At 46.9% G+C, this 6,031-nt stretch overlaps 1 protein-coding gene across 1 annotated transcript; it reads right to left on the reverse strand.

Annotated features, from left to right (window-relative positions):
* Positions 1-1,749: 1,749 nt before the first annotated feature.
* On the reverse strand, positions 1,750-5,481 carry LOC147896909 (uncharacterized). Its single transcript, XM_087381527.1, has 2 exons — positions 3,697-5,481; positions 1,750-2,785 (listed from the first exon to the last, which is right to left on the reverse strand). The coding sequence occupies exons 1-2, from the start codon at positions 4,733-4,735 to the stop codon at positions 2,238-2,240; spliced, it is 1,587 nt and encodes a 528-aa protein (XP_087237653.1). The 5' UTR covers positions 4,736-5,481; the 3' UTR covers positions 1,750-2,237.
* Between the last annotated feature and the right edge of the window lie 550 nt (positions 5,482-6,031).

The following is a 6,031-nucleotide window of genomic DNA, read 5'->3' on the forward strand; positions in this document are numbered from 1 at the left end:
GAGCACTAGGTCCTAATTTCTTCCATCATCTTGATACAAAGAGCACAATAGTAGATAATTGGAGGACATTAGAAACACTATTTGGGCTTCGTATGAAACACTCTAAAGCCAATCTCAAATAGGAATTGTTTGACTTGAAGAAGAATGAGGACAAGACATTAGGAATGTTCTTAAACAGGATGCAAGCATTGTTAAGGAAGCTAAGCACACTTGGCGCAAAAGTAGAGGATGAAGATAAGAAAGCTATTCTACTCAAAGCTTACCAACAGATCAGTTCAGGGAGACGGTGAGAATTCTTCGACTTGATGATAGCATGGATTTTCTGGACTGTGTTGGAATGCTACGAAGTGAAGAAATGCTTCCATCTATGACTCGAGGGAGACAAGAAGAAGAAGACTACACGCTACACTAGAAGGTGCACTTACTGTCAAAAAGGACACTTGGAGAAGTTTTGCTACACAAAACAGAGAGACGAGGAGTTGAAGACGACCAAGGATAAGGCACTAGGCATGGAGGAAGAGAATAAGAAGGATACATCGATGCTCGTTGAAGTGGATCACCTCATTGATCAAGACTATGCTTTCTGACTCGAAAGGGCAGTAGTAACTGCCTAGTATCAGGCTCTCTGTGAGCAATTTTTTGATAGCCATTGAGTTCTTTGTGAACGACTTGCTGGTGTAGCTCTTTGTGAGTGTTGTTAGTTTTCCTTTGTGGATGTTTGTTTTGGTTTGATAGCTCTTTGTGAGCAGGCGACTATCTTTTGTATCCATGAACTTCCCATTTTGGCCGGGGGGGGTATGTAGGCTTTAAGCTTGATGATAGTACGTCCTCATGGGGAGTTCCAGAGTCGTTGGGAGAGGTCGAAAAGGAGGTGGCACGTGTCAATTGTGCATGCAACCTTCTACGAGGTCCTACAAGGTGGCTTATTGTCACCTTGAGGAGCGAGCTGGTGTAATGGTGGAATCTCCAAGCTCCTCTTACCAACAAATTTTTTTTTACAAGATTTTGAAATGTACCTGTGAGATTAATTTTTACAATTTTTTGCTCATGATTTTCAAATGTACAAGCACGTTATAAGAGGTAGTGAGCTATAAGGTTTCTGTCAAGCTTTAAATGCTCTACAAATACGAGTTTGCAATTACCATCCTAGCAAAATCCAAGGGATGGCCATATTGCCAATTCAGCAATACCTTGGATGGCCATAGTGCCAATTTAGCAATAGTAGATGTATCATGATGAGTTGTTTAGCCTCGAACAACGCCAACTCACTTCCAGTTTTCCTTTATAGATGGGTGTGCATAAGAATAGACTATTTTTTGGTCTTGAAGCTTGAAAAGCTATGCCTAAGGGGTCTGAGGTGGTTTCTCTACTTACGAACGTAAAACTTCTATGTGAACATTGGCTCTCTGTATGCAGCACAAGTTGTAAATACTTTTTGTGATTCAATTTCCCCTTCTAGTCAACGGATTTGTCCAACCTGTTAGTTTGTGCTAGTAAGAGCTTTTAGTGCTCTTCATCCGTCATAGAAACCTGATTGGAGTGTATTTTATCGACCAAAATTGAGAAATTGGGGGGTGGGATTCGAAGCTCAAGTATTTGAAGAGAGTTTTGGAGTATTTATATGATTTTTGGGAAATTTTAAGATCCGTTAAGCTTTAGGATTGCTAAAAAACTATAAAGATGTTTAGTATAAGTGCAATGGAGTTAATCCGTCACACATAGCATGAATTCTTAAGCCAATACGGCAACACATAATTGACATTGTACAGAATGCTGCATAAAAGCAAATCTCCACTGTCGGATTCTCCTACTTGTTCTGTGGTCTGGATTGTCCTCTTGTCGGATTCCGTTAAAATTTTGAAAGGGGGAAATAGTTACCTGTGTGAAATTGGGCAGTATTCTACTGGGTAGAGTCATGTTGATCGATGTTCTTCTGAGAGACGACGAAGATCACAATTTCGTCATTCGTCACAGAATGACCAGTATTCTAGTTGATCGATGTGCTTCGGACAGGCGACGAAGATCACAAAATTCCGTTCTTCATGCTTGGAATGAGCGTGGCGCGTGCAGGTGCAGCATCCAACTCTTTACTGTCAATCGGGAGGAGAATCAACGCCGACGGTTGCTGTTAGGCAGATCAAGCCATGGCGAAGTTTGAAAAAAAGAGTGGGGGAACCGGCGAGGATATCGCAGCAATAGTGGGCTCCCCGCATGTAAAAGCTAGAGCGACAAGATAGCTAGCTACTACTGCGGGCGTCGAGGACGATCTCGAAGAGGTCCGATTCGTTCTCGGAAGAGTTGGGGTGAGCAGCAGCATGGCCGGCGGAGGAGACGACGGGAACGGGATGAGGGATGCGGATGGGATGCAAATGGAATGGCGACGGGGAAGCGGAGGGGGAGGGGCCGGAGGGGGCGAGGCCGGAGAGCCATTGGGAATCGATGCGGCCCATGGAGAAGAGATCGCCACTGTCTTCGACGAAGTTTTTGCCGGAAGGTTTGGGGAGGGGACGACGGAAACAAGGGTCGGCGATGCGGAGGGCGTTGGAGGGGGCGAAATGGAAGGGCGATTGGCCGAAGTTGGCCGACAGAGTGATGTCGTAATTGGAAGCCACGGTCGGAAACAAAGGATGGGAGAAGCCGTCATCATCGACGGACGTCGCAAGTTCGTGCACCAGATCGCCGTTCAACGTGAAGAAAATCCGTCGCGCTGCCGGATCGAAGCCGCAGCCCACGGTGGTTTTCACCGCTCCCCAAGCTTTCCGTCGAATGCCCGGTTCTTCCGTCCCTGCACCAACCCCAGAAATCAGTTCAAGATTGCGTTTTTTTGCCGGAACTTCTTGACGAAAATTCTTCCTGCCCGACGGAATCCTACTTGCAAAGCTCAAATTCTTCCCAACCCGACGATTTTGCCGGAACATCCCACCCGACGGAATCCCACAAATCCGTCACTTGCCAACCACGAATTATTGCCCGTCAATTCTTCCCAGCCGTCACTGGCCAACCTCAAATTGCCCGTCAATTCATTTTCTGCCAAGATTCTACCCACCCGACGGAATCCTCACTCAAATTGCCCGTCAAATCACACGATCTTTCGAACGTACGGCAAAGGACCTCGACGGAATCTATTGGACTTCACGGAATGCCCCCGTTGTCCTAAACAAATCCGAAAGCACCAACCGCCGCATAAATAATTCGTTCGTCCCATGCGACGACCTTGTTTTTTACTCCTCCGCCTCAGACGGAATTCTACTCCGTGGACGCAAATGTAGCCAGCGCAGCCTTTTCGCTTACCAAGTCGCAATCAAATCGCTTGCACAGATTTAAGAAATCCTCGACGAAATCGTAATTCCAACGACCGCATTCCCGTCTCCGCCTGAGTTTCGACCACTATCGAGCGATCGTGTTCGCAAACGCAACTTCCAAACTGCTTTTAATCATTCACTGACTCGACGGAATCTGGATTCTGGGCAAACCAACCCAGCCTGACCAAATTGACGGAAACACTTCAGACATCCCAACTGCGCCACACCTTCTACTATACGTTGCCCAATGACTGTAGACGCGCTACACAAGATATTATGAAATCATTCACGACGCTCGCTAAACCATCAACACCCTACAAAGCTTCTCAACGACGGAAATTTCGATCGATGCACCGCCTAATACAACCAGAAAGCGAGAAGTTGATTGCCTTACCATTCAAAAACACTCGACCGGTTGAGAAGAACCCTACAGATCTTGGGTCGGAGCCAGGAAGCCTGAACGGCGGGGCGGCTCCTGCCGCTAGGCCTACGGCACATATCTGCCGCTGCATCTGCTCTGAGACCACCGATGGAGTTCTGCCTGATTCAAGCTCTTTCCTCCCAGCCTCTCTAGTCACCTGCTTGCCGGTTGCATCCTTCTCGCTATTCTCCAAGGATTTTCTCTCCAATTTATCATTGCCGTTTGTTTCCTCGTATGAATTATTCCCATAAGCAGAGCTCAAGTCGGAACTGAGGGCTTCGCCGATTGACAATCGTGGAGGTATAAGCTTCACATTTTCATTCTCAGTTAACGAAGTGTGAGACAAATACGCATTGTATTCCTGACTGTTGGCTAAGATCGTAATTTCGAAGTATGCCTCCTGCGGGAAAGACAAAGGTCCCAAGGGAGGTCCAGGCAGTGGTAGCGTGGTCTGAAGGGCTTGGATCGTGGAAGTCTCGTTATCCTTTTTCGACGGCGCTCCGGGATTCAGCCTCATCTTTTGCATATAATCGGCGCCTGCTCCGACTTCCCACGAAATCTCCGGCTCTGATGGTTGGCCCTGTGAGCATCCCATGCACAAATCCCATAGCTTGGGAGTAATGGGGCTGCCAACGGAGTAAGTGAATGCAAAGGTAGCCCAACCGTGCTCAACAGCCTCGGCAACGAGGGCCGGATGATCACTCCAGTTAAATTCTTTGATGGGATAGGCATCTCTCCAGAGATTTGCGACTCGATTGCTATGCTTGAGGGATGAATCTAGAGGGTCCTTGACAACGGCAAGGCGGAGCATGGCAGCGTAGCTGGGGATCTTATTTTTCTTACTCAGATTACTCTCGTGTTTGTCGTGAGAAGTATCTTGCTTGATGCTACGTCTTCCGCAACAGCAGCAGCAGCAGCAGCAGAAGAAGCGGCGAAAGAAACAGAGAGCCAGGGTGAGGCCGGCGGTGGCAGCAGGCACGGCTGCTGCCAGGACGATTTGCCAAGCTTGCATGCCCGAGGCAGATCAAAACCATTCTAAGGGGAGAAGACGCCGTTGAACAGAGAAAGCATGGCTGATGAGGGAGGAAGGCTGAGGAGGAAGTAGGGAATCAGGCATTTGGGAAGACGCGAATTGGGAGCAAGAAATCGTCAAATTATGGCTGCTGCTGCGTGAGATGCAAAGGGCTTATAGCTGCAAGTTAAATTGCATACTGCGTGAGATGCAAAGGGCTTACAACTGCAACAGATGTCCGTTTGCAACCAGAAATTGCATACTCGAAGTTGTCTGTTTGCAACCAAAAATTGCATACTCTAAATCACAGCTGCAACCAACACATCTCACAGCTGCAACAGATGTGTGTTCGCAAACAAATTGTGCATACTAGAACTCACAGATGCAACAGATGTGTGTTCGCAACCAAAATTCGCATATCAGAAGCCGAGCTGGGAGTGTTTGCAAGAGGCAAAGAGTCCAGAGATGTCTGTGTGAGAAGGAGAAGAAGAAATTGGGGAGGTAGAAGCCAAAGGGCAGTGATGAGAAGGAGAAATTGGGGAGCTAGAAGCCAAAGGGCAGTGATGAAAGGATAGGATCATGAATTGGAAGGGGGAGATGAAAGGGCCAAAACAAGAGATTCAAGGAGAACAAGAATTGGGTATTTGACGACAAAGCAGAATTGTAAGAGAGGAAGCATGATACACGGCACTGATCTAAAAAATCCCGAGATGGGTTTTTATGTACTATGCAGTGGAGTGATCTCAACTTGATCTCATCTTGTTCTTTGTCTCTCTTCTCTTCTTTCTCCTCCGTCCATATGATTTCATTAGACCACAGAATGATGAGAATATAGTATACACAATGAGACTTCAACACAGATAGCCATTATTGCCTCACACACATCACCTCCTTTTGGCAGAAGCGACACCAGGCCGAATGCTCAATTTGAATAATGAGCACTCAGGTCCTCTCTTGGTGCATCTCTTTCCCTTTCTATATATTTCTACTGTCATCAGAGGACGCCATTCCTGCAAGTAGAAAGGCAAGCCCATCCAATGAATCAAACAAGCAGTCCCCAGCAGTTGGAGAATGGTACTCAAGAGGTTGAACGGCCGGTGAAGAAATGAAAGAGAGTGTGAGAACGGGGTGGATTCGATGTTTCGGTCGCTAAACTTAATGGCAAGCTCTCAAGTCCAGGTTAAGCACTAATACGGAGGAACCGCTTCACTCGTAACAAAGATGATGGAGGGCGAAGAGGCTAATTTATCTATTATGATGTGAGGCAAATTACAATGCAATGTCCATTGATAACAC

This window comes from Dipteris shenzhenensis, chromosome 11 (assembly GCF_047967505.1).
Source record: "Dipteris shenzhenensis isolate YYH24624 ecotype China chromosome 11, Dip_SZ_1.0, whole genome shotgun sequence".
In the NCBI taxonomy this organism is placed as follows: Eukaryota; Viridiplantae; Streptophyta; class Polypodiopsida; order Gleicheniales; family Dipteridaceae; genus Dipteris; species Dipteris shenzhenensis.